We start from the raw sequence: 18,764 nt of genomic DNA, 5'->3' as shown, positions 1-18,764 counted from the left end.
GCCTACATAGGAAGCAGTACTTTAGGTGCTGTAGATCACCCCTGCTCCTCTCCAACGGGAGATGTGTAGCCCACACTGGGTACCTTGTGGCCCCAGTGTGCGGAGGGCAGTGGTCAAAGTGGGGGGAAAAAAGTAGGGGAACTGTGGGCGGAGAATCAGAGCGCAGGAATAACCCAATGATTGGGTCAGTAGGTGAGTCAGAGGTGTGGCCAGAAACAGCAACACATCCCAATTTGTATTATTTGTGTTGCATTTCACTGGCCAGTTATAGCTTATTACATTATTTCAACCTATGGATACCCATGTTTATTTAAGGGTTAATATGAGTTATTGACATTAAAATACATTCACAAAGTGGGATACATTTCCAATCACAGAATATCCCAAATACGCTTAAAAGTGGAATCACAAGCCATTTGTCTCTGAGCCATTGAGTTTCTGTCATCAGCACTGCTCCTGCCTTTTTGCACAAGAGAAGTTAAAACATGAATAGCAAAATATCTTAGTTCGCAAATGTTTTCCACATAATTTATGGCTCTGCCATATTTGCCACATAATATATTATCTGCTGCATAATCTGACGATTTTAACGAATAAATTGTTTGTAGCTCAAACGGATCGAAAATTACAGAAAAATTTGACTTGTGTTGCGGCAAAGTGAAGGGCCCTTTGTAAAGGTCAACTGTTCACCTTTCTCACTGCTGCATTTGTATGTTACACTGGTACTAATGAGGGGAAATCTTTACAGAGACTGAGTATGGTTTAAAAGACCACATCCATGAACAGAGAGCAGCAGTACACCCTTTATGAACTAAAATAAGGAATACAGCTGACAATGATCATATTAAACATTTTCCAATCCACCCATCAACCAGATATTGCAGTACCTCCAGGAATGGAGCACTTTCCCACTCAGAGAAAACAATGCTGTTCAAAGAAAGACCAGAAAACGAAAGTAGCACTTCACTGACAAACTCTGTAAAGTGGTACTTATGTGTGTGGTTGTCAATAAAACCAATCTTGCCACTTTGCGACCACTCTGTCTCGCTTTATTTAGTTATTTATTTATTTCTCATCTTTTGAACCTTTTTTTTTCTCTCTGTCCCCAAGGCTGCACTTTTGTAATTGAAAAATGTCAGAAAAAGATGACATTTCCAGCAAAAGCGTTTTTATTTTTTGGATCCATTTCAAAGGGGAACAAATATATGAAAAAAAAGGTTAGGGGCCGTTTCTTAAAGTCACAGGCTTCAGCAAGTGAGGAGGAGCGAGAAAGAGACAGAAGGAGAGGGAAGAAGAGGAAAAGAAACAAAAACAGGTGGGGCAGCAGCAAAGCAGGAGAAGTTAACACTGACTGTCCTCGTCGTCTCTGGGCAAAAAGGAAGAGACAGAGCCCTTTTCCTTCTATGCCCTCCCCACCTGTCCCTGAACTGACACAAACGTCAAGCCTTATCTATAGGACTTGGTTATTCTGCCGTCCTGGGGCACATTTTCAAAATACTAAAGTTGGGGAATGGATTGCATAAAATTAAAGAAGGAGGGGCAGGCCATGCCCACTTCAACTACTGGCACAGAGGACCCTATGATGAAGCATGTCACCCTAGAATGAGAGAGGGTTCTCGTCCGAACAAAAGCAGTGTTCCTCATTTTTGCTCTTTATTCCTCTACACGCCGTACATAGTGTGTGTTTATCTAATTAATATTCAACGCCCTTGTTTTCAGAGCGCAAATATGGTACCACAACTTTTACACATTATCTTTTTGCTGTTGTTCCGTGTGCATATTTGAGGCCCGTTGTCGGGGGTTGCTGCGGGACGGCAGGAAGGTTGCACTGGGGCCTCATGTGTGCTGACTGGGGGCAGTTGCAGGACCGCTGAGGAGCCGTTACTTAGTTGCACGTATAACCCTCATGGCTTGATGAGTCTTGGCCAAGACTTACGCTCGCTGCCGAGGTTCCAGTGTAGGCCAGGTTCACAGGTAGCTTCTGATTTCTTTAGTCGGTTGGTGTGGCAACGGTGTAGGACTCCAGTCCATCGTACTCTGGGAGTGGTGTTTGACGCATGTGCTGATGGCTGGCGTGATGGCGGTTGCCAGCCATGCGGTGAGTCGGGATGACAGGAGGTAGTGACTTGCTAGGAGAGTTCGGTGTCAGGAGGGACCTAGCAGCCCAGTGTCTCCGCCTGGCTGAGGTTGATCTTCAGTGGCGGCTTGACACATAGAGCATTCAAATCCTCTCTTGCCTGTCTTGGGGCCACTGCCGACTCCATCTTGAGGTAGTCGCACCGCTGCAGGTGCTTGCGACTTGCAGTGCAGCAGTCTCCCCTTCCTAAGCAGTCCACAGGGGGCTGACCCTGCAGGCTGGAGCTCGCCTGGCGGGTAACTTTCAAAGGCCGCTGGGTTGATACGCTTCTCCCCAGCTGTTAGAGCTTGGAGCGGGTCTTTGGTGGCATCAGGTGCTGGGCCTAGACCTTGCTGGCAATCTGGAACCTACGGCCGCAAGCCTACCTATGGACCGTGTTAATTGCTTGAGGAAGGTAGGGGGGCACAGTAGGGGCGGTGCGCATGGGTTGGGCGGCTTGATGGGAGTGACGGAGGTGCCTTGAGCATGGGCCACGCGGAATGTGTATCTCCGCGTCCTGGCTCACACGGGTGCAGGCTTCACAGCGGGCGGCAGTAGCCTTTGCTTCTCCCCTCACTGGCTGGATGTGCACCAGGCTCTCAGGGTAGGCAGGCCCCCTTGATGCGACGGTGGGGGGGGGAGGGTTGTGGTATCCACAGTTGATTGCTAGGTGGCACAGAGTTTGCTGGGCCCTCTCTTTACGCGTTTCGGCCGCTGCTCAGCTGCCGCTGGCTGTGTGACGAGTTTCACAGGAGCGGGCGCAGAGAGGGGCTGGAGACTCGGCAAGCACGGCTCTTCGCTCACTGCCCGCTACAGGGTGAGGGTCATGACGGCATGGGATTGAAGCAGAGGCACACATCCCTGGTGAGGTGGCCTCTCCTACCTTTGTGCATTTCTCAGGAACACTGCAGGCTGGGCTGCTGAACGGCGGTTCCCTCACCGGTTGCCTCCCTTGTATTCGCGGGCTTTGAGGTGTGCTGCGAACAGTGGGTGCCAGGCTTCTTACTTGTGGAGGCGGCCGGCATGGTGCAGCAGCAGGTATAGAGCAGGCATTGTCGTGGGGGTGTGGGTGTCCCACCCCCGGACTCGGCAGTTGCTGGGTCCTCTGGATGCACTGGAGAGCTTGGTAGCGGATGCGTAGTTGGCATTGCGGGGTACTCGCCTTCACCAGGGTCGCATGTCCTCTCCTTCACCTCTAACGCCGACGGGAATGAGGCAAGGCTGGTCTCCGGTCATTGCTTCCTGGACGTCGAGATTACCACAGACACGGGTGGCCGTGGATGGCTCGGTGGGGGTGCCGCTTGCCGGGGCTCATTTCCTTCCCCACGAGGGACAATGAGGTGCAGAGCAGCGGGCACGTGGGGTTGGCTACCCGCCTCTTTGCCAATGTGGTGTTGGGCCTCAGGCGCACATTATTGAAATGACGGACACAGACACCAGGTAACGTAGTGGAGTAACTGGCCTCGATCACGGGAACCCGGGTCCTTTTATTGGCGGGCCACGTCACTCATGACTCCCGTGATGGATGGGTGTGTGGGTGCAGTGTGTCCAGCCCTCAAGGGAATGGCTGGGTGTACAGCTTCCTGTGGCACACTAGAACGTGCCCGCAGGACACTAAAGGTGAGACCCAGCCCACTTAAAGCCCTGATCATACTAATACCTTAATTCTCGGATCCCTCTAGGAAGTTCGTTCATCATAGTAAAATTTGTTCATGTACATTCCTCACCCTTGCTTGCTGTGTTTGATATTGTGTTCTTGCCTTCTATGGTTTTACCATACCTCCTCTAGTCTCCTGTTTATTTTTGTAACGTTCTATTTTGTAACATTTCTCTCATGCAACGTAACTGGTTCTATTGTAGAGCGCTCTGACACCTTCGGGTAAGTCCGCGCTATATAAAAATGCATTACATTACATAAGTAAAATAAACTTCATCAAGTCAGTATCCGACCGAGTTAAATGTATAAGTATTGTGTGACTTAGAGAAAGTGGGTTCAGATTGACACCCCTAAAATCCGCGTTGAGACTTACAGTCACTCAACCTAAAAACACACACACACTGACGCTGATGTTTCCGCGTACGCAAAGCGTGACATTCTAAGCTTTTTAGCTGTACTGCGAAGTGATAAAGACGTCTGCAATCCTGTTAGTGCCACACTTATGCCCTGCTTAAAGGCCGGAGGTCTGATTACACTTCGCACCTTGCTTTTCGCCTCTTGTCGGCCACGCCTCCCTTCTCATTCGTCCCTTCTATGCTCCCTTGTATTTGCCCCGCCCTCCTTCCGGCTGGCCACGCCTCTTCCTCTTTCTCCGCCTTCCCGCAGGACGCTGCGCCTCCTCCTCTGTTGCTAAAGATGGCGGCTCTTCTGAAGTGCTCGGTGTCTGTCCTCCGTGCAGGTGCGCGTCTCTCCTTTAAACTTCTTCGTGCACGGTAACGGGGCCGGACTTTCGGGAGACCTTCATTGCTTTCCTGGAGGTCGCATGGGGCCGCGCGGTGCCTCGAGAGGGTAAAAGGGAATGTTGTCACTGGGAAGCATATCCAGGGTCACCGTTTCCACTTGGCCAGCCGTGATCAGCTTCCTGACCCGTGCTGCGAAGATCCACCCTTTAAACGCTGGTTGCAGTGCCTGGTTGGTGTACCTGTGCAGCCCTATGCCATGGTACCCCTTAGTGTCTGAAATAAGTCTCAGATTATTTTCAGTGAAGTAGAAACGCACACAGCGCTTCCTTAAAGTCTTCACACCTTCTCAGAAACAAACACCGTTCGGATGTTAAAAGTTTTCTTATCTTGTAGGGTGCAGCAACTTGCACACGAATATCCCACAGTTTGCTTTAGAATATTTCGGAAAATAGGTCAGATTGTTTCTGTTAGAGACAAATATTTTTCTGAATTGTATTACCAAATGTTTCATGGCCTTGAAATAAAAATAGTGGACAGGTGTCATCCCCGACTCAGTGCCCACTGGCACAGCGCACTCATGACACCTTGATATTCTAGGGATTTTCCCGCTCTCGAGTAAATGGAATATGAAGCGAATTCTTTGTCATGTGATGGTGATACATGGGTCTGCAAGGTGTATAGTTTGTGTTGTAGCCGTATATACCCAGCATTTAAGACCATTAAAAGCAGAGGTTTGAGGACCAGTGTGTTCATTTGTTGAAATAAAAAAGCTGGTGGATCCGCTTTCAATTTGTATTTTATTTTGACAAACTTAAGTGCGGGGAATGGTTTGTTTTTCAAAAGTTAAAAGCTTGTATTTCACAGCTAAATGTGTATTTTCTCCAGCTTATAAATCCAAGGAGGTGACTGGTGGCAGAGGGCTAGATTTCATAATATATTCAAATAGAATATTTGCGTTATGATTGATGTTTACACTACTATTGCTTATGCATTTTCATTGCGCCTGTGACTTTAGTTTCTAGACTTCTGTGGAGACATGTCGTCAATGTTGATAAACCTTTGTATGACCTTATCCCCAGGTGCAACCTATCTGCTGATGAACCGCTACACCCTATATAACCCAAGTGGTAACACTGCTGTGCAAGCCTGTTAAATCAGTACAATTGATGTCAACTGCTTTGGATTGTGAGAGACCTTTGTAACCTTAACTGTCCCCCCCCCCCCCCCCCCCCCCCACTATTTCTTCTCAGTAGTTCCTCCCTATATAAGATGAGGCGTAGAACTTATACACAAACCCTATAAATCTGTCTAGCGATGGTGGATACAGTCTGGGACTGTAAGATCTCTTTATTTGAGCTTTTCTAGAGCGCAAAGCACGTGAAGTCATCATCAGATCCCTATGCAGTTAGGGAAAAAGACTTGTGGGTCAACATCACTCAACTGCGCGTATAATACAAAATATGCATAGATTGGGTGGATTTTTGAGATATAAGTTGTAAAGTACATGTATATTAAGAGAAACATATCAATACTATATAATATACATCTGTAAACTAACACTAGGTCACCAGGGTCTAGATAAGGGACTGTGCTATGGTAGAGTATACTGTTTTTTTCTTAAACCCGAAGAATACATTTTAGAGAACATAGGCATTCTGGGACGCCTGTGAGTTGAGTTTTAAACAGAACAGTGCTATATATTTCCCCTGGTCCATACAAGCAGATTTTGAATAATTTGTTAAGATTGAGGAGAGGATGGAAACAATGAAAGTAAGTGGAATGCAAGAAGTGAAGAAAAATGCCTTGTACCATTTGAAAACTGAGGGCCAGTGTAATGTGTGTTTTGGCCTCACCAGCTCTATAGTTCACCAGCAGGCCTCAATTTCTGCATCTGCAGCAAAAGAAATGCTTCCTTCCCCCACGGAAGAACAACCGATACTTGCTTCCCCCGCAATAATTGCTACTCACTTTTCCTGGATGCCCACCTCCCTTATGATTAGTCTTGCTGGTAAAAGAAATGGTTGTCTTATTCCCTTAACTTTTCTTACATCCCAGCCAATATGATGAGTGCGCTATAGTCCCTGAAGCACAAACGGAGTACTGGCAAAATAGTGATGAGGCCTCCAGGAGCCTTCCTCGCCACTAAAAAGAAATATCTCACAGCAGCAGTGGGGTCCTTGCAACTGACTTCATAAAGGGTATGGAAAGTATAGGGGGGAGTGATTTTTTTTAGGTGGGGTGTTAAACTATATTTTTACATATTTCACCCCCACCACTCCTTGAGCACACAATGTGCCCATCAAAGGCAGAAGAATCAACATTTCAAAAAGTGCAGCATCTATGAGGACGACTTAACTTGGAGGGCAGGACAGCAAGTTGCCCCTTGTTTTTGTCCCCAACTGAATGGTTGAAACTGAGACGTGCTGCTTGGTCCCCGCAGTATGTTTTTTGGTCCTTTGACTTGAACAACTTCACATAGCAGGCGCTTCAGGTCGGCCGTTAGTGTGCTCATTACTTAGTTTTTTTATGGACGTGCACCGAGAGTGATCATTTGTTTACTTCAACTGACCTTACATATTCATTGTGTTTGTATTTTAGGTGCCTTTCAGAAACATGGAGTCAGCTCCGCACAGGTCGCGCGTCTTTTCTCCACCAACAAGCTAATGTTCAGCAACAAAATTTCAGTCGAGTTGGATGGCACAACAGGTAATTTAAGCGGTCTGCCTCTTTCTTGAACACACACAGTATTTCTATGAGGAAAAGAACCACAGGGAATCGGAAATCCCCATTCACGACATTTAGTGGGCCTATTTTTCCTTCCACTCAAGAAGGGCTTAACCTGTAATGTACTAAAGGTGAGCGTGCAGTTGTATGAATGAAGTGTTGCAGAGCTTGGCTGAGCTACAAATAACATGTAGATGTATGACCTTGGATTTACTACCACTCTTTAGTCACTGCAACCACAAAAAGTCTCCACCTTAATACCCAAACTTTCTTAGCTGCCTGTTATATTCCAAGTAAGCAGACAGGAAACAAGCTTCTTTAAAGGTGCAGTTTATTCTTCAAAAAGGATCTCATTCACAAAGTAAGATCAGGCTGTCTCAACTTACCAGAATCTCTAAGTCATTTCATAAGCTAGCTATGACATGCATACATTCTAACCATAGTCAAGCATTCAACTTGTAGAAAGGATACATAAGAATCATAGAGACTAGAAGAAGAGAGAATGGTAAGTGTTGAGGATATCACACTTCTCCCTCCTTAACAAAGAATTGCTATACGACTATAGAACTAAATACAATTGCATCAAGTGTTGAATTTGGACGTACTCATAACATTTTGAGTTGTACAGATGATATCAGCAACAACTATATACAAAATCACGAAGCATTTAAGTTTGGACATAGTCATGAAGATGTTTGGGTCGAAGAGAAGGTCTGCTGGAACGCCTAAGACCAGAAGGTCCACCATGACCCCCATCACCACCATACCCATTATTATCCAAAACAGACACCTCATTAGGAGGACATTGGAACCTTCCTTTTAAGAACACCACTCTACTTGGGTTCCAAACCCGATAATCATGGGTTTTCACAGCATTGGTAAAAAGTTTAATAACTCTCATAGGTTTCAGATATTTCGGATTAGTATTTAAACCTGGTTGTTTTATTGCCACCCAATCACCAACCTTCACATAAGTCTTTTTAGTAGATTTCTTGTGGTCAAAATACATCTCCCTTTGTACTGCTTTATCCTCTTCCCTAGTTTGTACATCACCACAATTTGCTATACCTTCTTTTTCTTTGGCCAACGAATATTTGTTGACCCATGATGGTTCGAGATTAGTATTAGGTATTCTGCCTCTAAAGAGTAAAAAAGGTTTTTTTTCCAGTAGTGGGATGTGGAGTCAATCTATACTCATCAATTTTTTCAAGAACCATTTTGTTCCAATTAAGGAACATTGATTTCGCTAGTGTAATAGTTTCTTTCAAAACTCTGTTGAGCCTCTCAACCATAGCATTGGCCTCTGGATGGTAAAGAGAACACAATTTGTGCGATACACCAATGGAGGGTAAGAAATGTTGCATTTCTTTTGAAGTCAGTTGTACCCCATTTCCGTAAGAATCGAAAAAGGAATGCCCTCTCTTGAAAACAAACTTCGTAGACACTTAATGACACTACTAGAGTCAATACTAGTCAAGAAGAAAATCTCAGGCTAGTGAGAGTACATGTCTCTTAAGACTAGCAAAATACCTGAGAACCTTTCTCATTGATGGACCCTAAAATATCCAGTGCAACATCCTCCCATGGACGTGAAGGTCTTCTTCTCTCAACCATGGGTTGCACTCTCGGAGACTTGGACTTATCGCTGAGATTACACGGTACACATTCTCGAATCTCCCTTTCTACCATTTTTTCCAAACGAGGCCACCAGTATGACATTCGTATCCTTTCTTTTGTTTTCATAAACCCTGGATGAGAGACATGTGCTAAATGTATTAAATCATTTCTTAAACTCTTAGGAGGAACTAATTTCGAACCTCGAAACAATAAACCATTTTCCACTGACAACTCGTGTCTAACGTACCAAAAGGGTTTGCTTTCGTCGACTCTAACTTGGCACTAGGCCACAACCCTTGTAATAAAGTCATCACTTCTTTAATTGTCTCCTCCAACTCAATTGCTTCACACCATTTCTCCTCACATATGTGACCATGATCTACAACACACACCCAATCATTACCTCTACTCGATTCATCATCACAAAAATGTGAATCCTTAGCCGAAACTAGTCTCGACAAAACATCAGCAATAGTATTTTCCACTCCTGGAATGTATTTTATTGAGAATGAATTGTCCTTGAGAACTGCGAAGAATGTGTAGAACTCTGTTTCTGTACCTCTCCATAAAAGGAAGAGGTTGTCAATGAATCGTAGCCAAAGGGCCACTTTGGCCATGTGATGGTCGTTTTCTTCTCTCCAAGCCACGCTCCTCTCCCACCACCCCATCATGAGATTAGCGTAGCTTGGAGAGAAGGAAACTCCCATCGCTGTTCCACAGCGCTGTTTATAGATGGTCTTATTAAAGATGAATACGTTATTGTGTAGACACATTGAGATCATTTCCATTATCATTTTGGAGTGTTCTCTTTGATTGATAGGTTGTTGATCCAAGAAGTATTTGATCGCCTGTAGCCCGATGTTGTGGCTGATTGATGTATACAGACATACAACATCGATTGTGACAAGTAAATAATTTGATTGCCATAATGTGTTCATAAGGGTGCGTAGGAAATCACCTGTATCCTTTATATAGGAACTTAATGTAGGTACAATCGGGGCTATAAAATGATCCACATAGCTTGACACATTTTCGTAGAGACTGCCACAGCTAGAAATGATTGGCCTTCCTGGCGGTTTGTTCAGGGTTTTATGCACTTTTGGTAGGAAGTAAATGGTTGGGGTAATTGGATCCTCAACCATTAAGAATTTCCTTTCCATTTCTGTTATCAATCCTTTTTGTTACCAGCCATTTAGTTTCATTTCTACATCATTTTTCATTTCGTCTGTGGGGTTTCTTGCGAGAATGGTGTAGCTGTCAGTGTTGTTCAGTTGACGCATTGCTTCTTCGACATAGTGCTCCTTCTCCATTACAACAATGTTTCCGCCTTTGTCCGCGGGTTTTATCTCGATTTTGATGTTGTTTTTGAGACTTTGTATTGCAATTCTTTCACCTTTTGGTTACATTTTCTTTGTTGTTTTTGTTGTAGTTTTTCGGCATCTTTTCAATTTCACTCATCACCAGATCATAGAAGGTGTCTATCTTATTGCCTGGGTGAAGGATGGGGCAAAATGTAGATTTATTTTTGAAGTCCGTGGCTTGGCGGTTGTCTGTGGTTATGCCCATTTCTTCCAGTACCTGAGTATCTGGTACCTGAGTTGTTATGATTTAATTCGCAAGTTCGTAGGCGACTTGAATTTGTGGCATTTCATTTGTTTGGTAGTTGCTCATTTGCTCGGATGATTTGCGTTCATGCTGGGTGTCGGTTCGTGTTGTTTTTTTGGCAACGAATTTCTTTAGTTTTAGTTTTCTCACATATTTGTAGAGATCAATCTTCGTATCCGTGAGATCATGATGTATTTCCTGGCAGAACGAGAGACCTTTATTTAATAGTTTGGTTTCCATGGATGTTGGTGTGTGTCTTGACAGGTTTATCACTAAGTTAGGGGTTGTTTTTTGTATTTCCATTATTTCCTTGTTACTGTTCTGTTCCTCAGATTGTATCTGCCCCCTGGGGCGCTTGCTTCGTCTTGTTTTGCTACTGGTTTTCCTTGGGGGTAGGATCCCCGTCCTCTTCCTCTGCTTCTGTTCTGCCCTCGACCTTTGGTGTTGCTCCGTGGTGTTTGTTGCTCCTGATAGAGCAACTTCATTTCGTCTAAAAAAGAGAATCTTCTGATTCCAGGTCGTCTTTGCTCAACTTCGCTAAAGTCAGATTCAGAGCCACTTGTTTGATCTCCCGTTGTTGTGGTATTTGCACCCCATTGTTGTTTAAAGAGGTCATATTTTTTAGCAAAAGTTAGAATAGTGCCATATTCATAATCATCCTGATCTCTGCAGAATTTTCGGTTTTTTTCTGTTTTGTACCTCTTCTTCATGTTTGTCTAGATTTTTATCCATTTCACTCCTTAGTTTTTTCAAGGTTCCACTTTCTTCATTTATTGCTGTTATTTTCGTTTCAATATCTGCTATTTTTTCATGGAGATCTTCCACTTCAATTTTTGCGTATTTGATGATGATTAACATCATGTTTTTTGAGCAACCCATGTTGTTTTTCCCCCATTCTTCAAGCATCTCAGGTTTGGTATCGGGGTGATTGGGTAATGTAAAGATTCGAAGTCCTCTTGGTACCATTTTACACTCCACATATTTTTCTAGGGTGATAATTTCCCATTCCCTTGAGATTTCTTTGCGCATCAGTTTTTCCAATTGTAGGAATAGTTGTTTACTGGTAGTTACTCCTGCTTCTGTTTTTTTTCTCGTTTCATCCTTATTGGCCGGAGTTGTGCCTGTTTGGAATAGGCTTTCCGCTTTAGCCGCTCGTTTGGCCCTTCTTTCTTCCATGGTTGTTAGTGACTTTGACTGCCTCATAGAGTCCTACTTGTTGATTGTTACAGTTGTTATGTCAGTAAACTGGGGCTCAATACACAGTAACAGAAGGTTCTTTACTTTGGTGAGGGGTTGCGATTTTTGAGTATACCCCCAGACACGTTTTTTAACTGCTTCCAAGAAAAGCCTTGTGGCTAGCTTTATTTCAAGAATTCCTTCTTAGTATCATTTACGCCAGTAATGCGATGTTTGCTAGTACGTATGGCTTCAGTGCGGCTATGTAAACTTTCATGGGCTGTGTCGGCGTTTCTCTTACCTGGGAGACTCCCGAGTGCACACAGGGTCCTCCGACTCGACGCTGTGAAGACACCTGGTAGAGCGCCGACGCTCAGCCACAACATGGGGCTACAGGCGATCAAATACTTCGTGGATCAACAACCTATCAATCAAAGAGAACACTCCAAAATGATAATGGAAATGATCTCAATGTGTCTACACAATAACATATTCCTCTTTAATAAGACCATCTATAAACAGCGCTGTGGAACAGCGATGGGAGTTTCCTTCTCTCCAAGCTACGCTAATCTCATGATGGGGTGGTGGGAGAGGAGCGTGGCTTGGAGAGAAGAAAACGACCATCACATGGCCAAAGTGGCCCTTTGGCTACGATTCATTGACGACCTCTTCCTTTTATGGAGAGGTACAGAAACAGAGTTCTACACATTCTTCGCAGTTCTCAATGACAATCAAGTGGGACTAAAATGTACCTGCTCTGTCAACATGAAGGAGATAGACTTCCTAGACACAAGGGTTTATATTGCGAATGACAAAATACAAACCACTGTCCATAGAAAAAAGACAGCCACAAACAGTCTGCTCCATGGCTTAAGTTTTCACCCACAGAAATTAAAACAGAGCATACCGTATGGTGAACTACTACGGATGAGAAGAAACTGTTCAGAAGACATGGAAATGGAGGTCAAATTCAAAGAAACCACCAAACGCTTTAAACAGCGAGGATACAAAACATCTGACCTTAGTAGAAGTGAAACAAAAGTGAGAACCAAAACAAGGGCGGAGACCCTCTTGAATAAAGGGGAGAAAAGAAATCAGGCCAGAGATGGTACCCAGCAAACAACAGAAGAAAAAGAGGAACAACCACAAATGATAATGACTTTTAGCAAAGAAAGCTACAAAATACAGAAAATACTCATGAAATATTGGGATGTGCTGCGCAAAGACCCAGATATAGGAACCAACTTGGGGGGGATCATCCCCTGATCGCATACAGGAGAGCACCAAATCTGTCTGATCACTTGGTTAGAAGTCATTTTGAAATAAAAAAAAATCAGAAACATGGTTAGACACAAGAAAACGTGGATTTACCAAATGCACAACATGCAAGGCATGCAAGATAGGTCGAAATATAAAAAACCTTAAGGACCCAGAAGGAAAAAACTTTATGATAAGAACAAGCATCAAATGTGAATCAACTTTTATTGTCTACATGCTACAATGCTTCTGCGGCAAATCCTATATTGGTAGCACGACATGCTCCCTCAAAACAAGAATCCCCCTCTCGCTGTTGGGACCCCCTCCCCGCCCTGTTGTACTGCCCCCCAATCAACTCCTAAAACACTCAAAGTTTTCTACCTTAATACCCGGTCGGCTGTCGCCCATGCGCATGAGCTCTCGGTCCTGCTAGATCTCCATGCCCCAGATCTCCTTTTCCTCACGGAGACTTGGTTCTGCGATGACTCCCTCCCCGCCCTTCTATCCACCCTACCGGCCACTTACTACGCCCTTAGGGCGGATCGCCCTCAAGGCAAAGCTGGGGGCGGTGTAGCGGTCATCGCACGTACCGACCTACCTTTCCAAACTTTATCCATGCCCAACATCGCGACCTCTGAATTCTTGGTGATTCGTACCTCCTCCATCTCTCCTCCTCTGACCTGTTTTCTTACCTACCGTCCTCCTCAATCCCCGCTACAATTCCTTTCTGACTTCCTGGATGTCCTGGCCACAATCACAATTAACAACTCCTCCATTCTGCTTCTTGGAGATTTCAACTTCTGGCCATCTGACCCAGCAGAATGTCCATCCTCCAAGTAATTCTCTGAAACCCTCCACTCCCTTAACTTTACATCTTTTGTTCATTCACCCACCCACATCAAAGGTCACACGCTCGATCAGGTCTGGTCCCTGAATTGCCCTGTGGAATCCCTATCAATCACGTCCTGCCCCTGGTCTGATCATCACTTGATCTCCTTTTCTCTTCCCATTCTCCCCCCCACCAAGCCCCTTTGCCCCAAAAACACCTGGGTCCGATCATGGAGTCGAGTTAACCCAGACAGTTTCTCTCTCCTTCTTAGTTCCTCTACTCCCTCCCTGCACGGCCTTTCCACCTCTTCCCAGGTGGAAGCCATAGATAAATGGCTCTCCTCTGGCCACGAATCTGTTGCCCCGCTCAAACGTATCACCTCCAAACGCGCGAAGGACGCCAATCGATGGTTTACCGTCGAACTCAAAACCATCAAACTAAAAGTACGTCGCGCAGAACGAGCTTGGAGAAGAAATTATTGCCCCATTCTGAAATTGGAGTATACCAACACTCTCACCCAATATAAAAAAGCCATCTTGGAGGCTAAAACATCATACTTCTCCTCTAAAATCCTAGCTGCGGAAAACCAGACCAAAGAGATATTTACATTCGTCCACGACCTGGCATTCTCGGACAGAACAACTCTCAAGCCTGCCCCGTCCGAAGAACTCTGCCTCTCCTTAAATGAGTACTTTATCAACAAAATTACCACCATCAAGGCCAACATTCCCCCTCCCTCCCCTTCCTTTGTGGACCCCCAATGCCCCCCTCCCATGGGCGAACTCACCACCTTTCCGCCCATCACCAGAGAAAGTTTGGCCACCCTAGTGCCTTTGGTCAAGTCTGGGTCTCCTCTTGACCCTTGCCCGGCCCATATTCTCCGTCACATCTTTGTTACCTGCCCGGACCCTCCCCTCCATCTTCTAAACAGCTCCCTTGCCCAAGGTGTAGTTCCCAATTCTTTGAAATCGGCGGTTATTGTCCCCATTTTTAAAAAACCTGGGGCTGATCCTTCTGTCCCCGCCAATTTCCGCCCCATCTCCCTCTTGCCATTTCTGGCTAAGGTACTCAAGCGTTATGTCACCCGCGCTCTGAGTTCCTTTGTGGAGACGTATGGAGTCCTTGCCCCCCGCCAGGCCGGTTTCCGCCCCGCGCACTCCACGGAGTCCGTTGTCATTTCGGTCCTGGACAACCTCAGGGAGGGTATGGACACCAATCAGCACCAGGCCCTTGTGCTCCTAGATCTTTCAGCCGCCTTTGACACGGTTGACCATACCATCTTGTTGTCCCGTGTCGAGGCGGCGGGGATCGGGGGGACCGCCCTGGTCTGGTTGTCCTCTTTCCTGAGTGACCGCACCCAGGCTGTCCGTCTGGGTGATTTTACGGCGGACGTCCGAGCAGTGCAGTGCGGGGTTCCCCAGGGTTCCTCCCTCTCCCCCCTCCTGTTCAATCTCTATCTTGCCCCCCTCATCTTTTCCCTTCAACAGATGGAGGTCGCCGTATTTAATTATGCGGATGACCTCCAGCTTGTTTTCAACCTATCCTCTTCTCCTTCTTCTGTGCTAAATTTTCAATCTGTCATGCTCCACATCAGGGACTGGATGAACCACAACCACCTTAAACTCAACCCTGATAAGACCGAGTTGGTGTTGACGGGTGGTTCATCCAGCCCCTGGTCTTCCCTCTTCTGGCCCCCATCTCTTGGTACTTCTCCTGCTCCCTCCTCCTCTGTCAAAACCCTGGGTATAAAAATCAATTCGCAACTCACCCTTCACTCCCAGGTTAGCTCCGTGGTGTCTTCCTCTTTTCTTTCCCTGCGAACTATTCGCCGAGTGTCTCGCTTTTTCACCTTTTCTGCTCTCAAGCTTATAATCCTGGCCATGGTGATATCCCGCCTGGATTACGGCAATGCTTTATATGCCGGCATCCCCGCCTACAGCTTGCGGCGCCTTCAACAGATCCAGAACCAGGCAGCCCGCCTGGTCTTCAATCTCCCAAAATTCCACCACTCTTCCCCCCTCTTGAAATCACTACACTGGCTCCCTGTGGGCGCCAGGGTCCAATTTAAGCTTGCAACTACGACCTTTCTAGCTCGACTTGGATTGGCTCCGGCCTTTATCTCGTCCGAGATCACTCCCTACGTTCCTACTCGGGAACTTCGCTCGTCTTCCCAATCCCTCCTCACTGTTCCCCGTTTCCGGAGAAAGAAGTGGGGAGGATCTAAATTCGCCACCCTTGCCCCAACCCTTTGGAACTCCCTTCCCCTTGAACTCCGGACCATTACACAGTACCCTCAATTCCGTAAGCACCTTAAGACTTATCTGTTCAAAAAGTCCTTTAACTAACTTTCCCCCACCCCTCTCTGCCTACTTGCTTTGGATCCAGTTAGAGTCAGCGCCAAGAAACCGCTGGTATACGTGCGCTATAGAAATATTTTTAAATCAAATCAAATCATTAAATCAAATCCTACAACACATACGTGCAGTCCAGAATGATGATCAATCATACGCCATTGTGAAACATATGGCTAATCATGAGACAAAAACCTGGATGGACATAAAATATTTTGGATTGGTAAAGATAGAGCTTTATGTCCATTTATGATACGGGACAATGCAGTAACATTATATGCCGTTTATGCTACAAAGACACGCTGTTAATTTGTATAACAATAGGTTGGGTGATGGATGACTGCATCAAATGTGAGACCTAACTTGATAAAAATGTTAAACAAGAGCTGCGAAATTGGATCGCGCGATGTGGGTTGTGGCACAGAGTGGGGACGTAGGGCACTCAGCCCGTAATTGTCTAAGGACATACAGTCCAAAGTTACACACTATGATCCTGGATCAGGTACAATGATTCACGATCTTTCCGCTCGTGCTCAGCACGATAGCCAACAGAAAGCAATGTATTCCCCCAACCCTGGGAACGCTTTCAGTGTAGTAACATAATGTACACCCCGCCTGTAATCGCGGCCCCCAAAACGCGATTCAATTTGAGCAAAACATTAGGGACAACTACAAGTCCCAGCATGCACCAGATAATAAGAGTGATGTGCATCAGTATAAATACAGAAAGTAACAAGCATTTACAATGCAATGGTTTCGCCTTTGGAAAAAGTTAGAGCTATTGGCATTGTAAATGACAACATTTGTATTTATGTGTTGGTTTTGAAAACAGATAAATAAATGGCATTGTCATTTACATTGCCATTAGCTTAATCTCTCGCAAATATGAGACCTATTGCATTTGCACCCACACATACACACAGAGCCACACACACACACACAGCCAGCCGCGCACACACACACAGCCAGCCGCGCACACACACACAGAGCCAGCCGCGCACACACACACACACACAGAGCCAGCCGCGCACACACACACACACAGAGCCAGCCGCACACACAGAGCCAGCCGCGCACACACACACACACACACAGAGCCAGCCGCGCGCACACACACACAGAGCCAGCCGCGCGCGCACACACACAGAGCCAGCCACACACACAGCCAGCCGCGCACACACACACACACAGCCAGCCGCACACACACACACACAGCCAGCCGCGCACACACACACAGCCAGCCACACACACACAGAGCCAGCCACACACACACAGAGCCAACCGCACACACGCAGAGCCAGCCGCGCACACACAGAGCCAGCCGCACACACACAGAGCCAGCCGCACACACACAGAGCCAGCCGCACACAAACACACACAGAGCCAGCCGCACACAAACACACACAGAGCCAGACACACACACACACACACAGAGCCAGCCACACACACACAGCCACGGTTTTACTAAACATGGTAAACATACGAGATAATTCAAACTACAAGTCATCTGCCTAGATCAAAGCTCATTGAAGATAGCTGGAAAAGTATTTTACTAGAAGTGGTGCCTCAGCAACAAGCCCTAATGGGAACTCAAACGGATCAATGTGACCATGCTCGAAATAGCGTGGTCTTGATGGATAGCCCACCCCAAAATGCCTCTCTTCCTGCGCACACCCTCGACAGTGTGTCATCTCTCTGCAAGCTAGGGGTTGTGCCTCTCTCCGGTGCACCTGGCCTGGAGTGTCCTATTACTGTGTTCCCAGTCGGCTTGCCCACTACATCGGATTGCACGCACAGAGGCGCAACCTCCTCAGCATCACACTCCCTGTAACACAGCATCACACTCCCTGTAACACAGCATCACACTCCCTGTAACACAGCATCACACGCCCTGTAACACAGCATCACACTCCCTGTAAGACAGCATCACACTCCACGTAAGACAGCATCACACTCCACGTAAGACAGCATCACACTCCACGTAACAAAGCATCACGCTACCTGTAACACAGCATCACAATACCGGTAACACAGCATCACTCCCTGTAACACAGCATCACTCTCTGTAACACAGCATCACTCTCTGTAACACAGCATCACCCTACCTGTAGCAGACCTCCCCGGTTGCATCAGACTCTGGGCCGTGGGGACCTCTTGTGCCCACGTTGGATGCTCAGTCGGACCGCAGAAAGCGCCGCGAGGCCCATGTAGAGTCGGAGTGGGCGCTTTCTGGCTGGCTCTTGGATAGCACTATCAGACTTTCCTAGAAGGCGCCTCGATGCCCGGATGAGGCGCTCCGCCCGCTCGGCTGTCTGCTGGCTAAATGTGGGAAGTGCACATTTTACACCACCCCATGAGAGCGGAGGGGGGGGGGCACGTTTAAGATGCTCCTCATGCAGGGAAGGAGTGACGTCACCTGCTTGAGGCCAGGCCGAGTGACCTTCACTGGGGAGGAAGGTGTGAGTGGATGGGAGGGGAGGGTGGGAGGGAGGAAGAGAGCAGAAGATGGAGTGGAGGGAGGGTTGGGGGAGGGATGGGAGAGGGAGACGGGAGAGGGGTCGCAAAGCAAGAGGAGGAAAGGAGAAAAGAGTGAGGGTATGGGGAGGGGGAGCTACACGAGAGGAAGGGGGCCACAAATTAAACAGACCTTCCTCTCAGGGCCCACAGAGGCAGGGGCCTCTTCCAGTCT

General features: G+C 46.6%; 1 protein-coding gene across 1 annotated transcript in view; it reads left to right on the top strand.

Moving 5' to 3' along the window:
• The first annotated feature begins 4,415 nt into the window (after positions 1 to 4,415).
• ECI1 (enoyl-CoA delta isomerase 1) overlaps positions 4,416 to 18,764 on the top strand; it is a 94,144-nt gene continuing 79,795 nt past the window's right edge. The window contains exons 1-2 of the mRNA XM_086941378.1: positions 4,416 to 4,512; positions 7,115 to 7,222. Coding sequence (XP_086797504.1) covers positions 4,470 to 4,512; positions 7,115 to 7,222 — 151 coding nt within the window. The 5' untranslated portion in view covers positions 4,416 to 4,469. The remainder of the gene's footprint in view (positions 4,513 to 7,114; positions 7,223 to 18,764) is intronic.

Source organism: Lissotriton vulgaris, chromosome 10 (genome assembly GCF_964263255.1).
Source record: "Lissotriton vulgaris chromosome 10, aLisVul1.2, whole genome shotgun sequence".
In the NCBI taxonomy this organism is placed as follows: Eukaryota; Metazoa; Chordata; class Amphibia; order Caudata; family Salamandridae; genus Lissotriton; species Lissotriton vulgaris.
The sequence above is the reverse complement of the archived record's forward strand: the minus strand, read 5'-3'. Positions and strand labels throughout refer to the sequence as shown.